Below are 780 nucleotides of genomic sequence, written 5' to 3'. Positions count from 1 at the left end.
GTGTCCTCCATCACGGCCTCCCTGCGCTTCGATGGGGCCCTGAATGTCGACCTGACGGAGTTCCAGACCAACCTGGTGCCGTACCCCCGCATCCACTTCCCACTGGCCACCTATGCCCCTGTCATCTCGGCCGAGAAGGCTTACCATGAGCAGCTCTCGGTGGCCGAGATCACCAATGCCTGCTTTGAGCCGGCCAACCAGATGGTGAAGTGTGACCCGCGGCACGGCAAGTACATGGCATGCTGCCTGCTGTACCGCGGGGACGTGGTGCCCAAGGATGTCAATGCCGCCATTGCCACCATCAAGACCAAGCGCAGCATCCAGTTTGTGGACTGGTGCCCCACTGGTTTCAAGGTGGGCATCAACTACCAGCCGCCCACGGTGGTGCCCGGGGGGGACCTGGCCAAGGTGCAGCGTGCCGTGTGCATGCTGAGCAACACCACGGCCATTGCCGAGGCCTGGGCCCGCCTGGACCACAAGTTTGACCTGATGTATGCCAAGCGGGCATTTGTGCACTGGTATGTGGGGGAGGGCATGGAGGAGGGGGAGTTCTCAGAGGCCCGGGAGGACATGGCCGCCCTGGAGAAGGATTATGAGGAGGTGGGAGCTGACAGTGTGGAAGGGGAGGAGGAGGGGGAAGAATACTAGTGCCTTGTCTCTTCCACTGGTTACACTGTGGTGCTGTTCATTAAAATGGCTCTTTCCACTCTTGCCTCGTTTATTGTCCCAGTGGAATTTGCCTTGGTGTGACCTGGGGGGACATGCAGAGGGATGGGGGGG

General features: G+C 60.6%; 1 protein-coding gene across 1 annotated transcript in view; it reads left to right on the top strand.

Moving 5' to 3' along the window:
* Window positions 1–648, top strand: part of LOC104292329 (tubulin alpha-1B chain-like) — a 4,197-nt gene extending 3,549 nt beyond the window's left edge. The window contains exon 4 of the mRNA XM_009891687.1: window positions 1–648. This exon is cut by the window's left edge and continues 34 nt beyond it. Within this exon, the coding sequence (XP_009889989.1) occupies window positions 1–648 (648 nt within the window).
* Window positions 649–780: the final 132 nt, after the last annotated feature.

This window comes from Charadrius vociferus, unplaced genomic scaffold (assembly GCF_000708025.1).
Source record: "Charadrius vociferus isolate BGI_N301 unplaced genomic scaffold, ASM70802v2 scaffold1079, whole genome shotgun sequence".
Classification (NCBI taxonomy): domain Eukaryota; kingdom Metazoa; phylum Chordata; class Aves; order Charadriiformes; family Charadriidae; genus Charadrius; species Charadrius vociferus.
The sequence above is the reverse complement of the archived record's forward strand: the minus strand, read 5'-3'. Positions and strand labels throughout refer to the sequence as shown.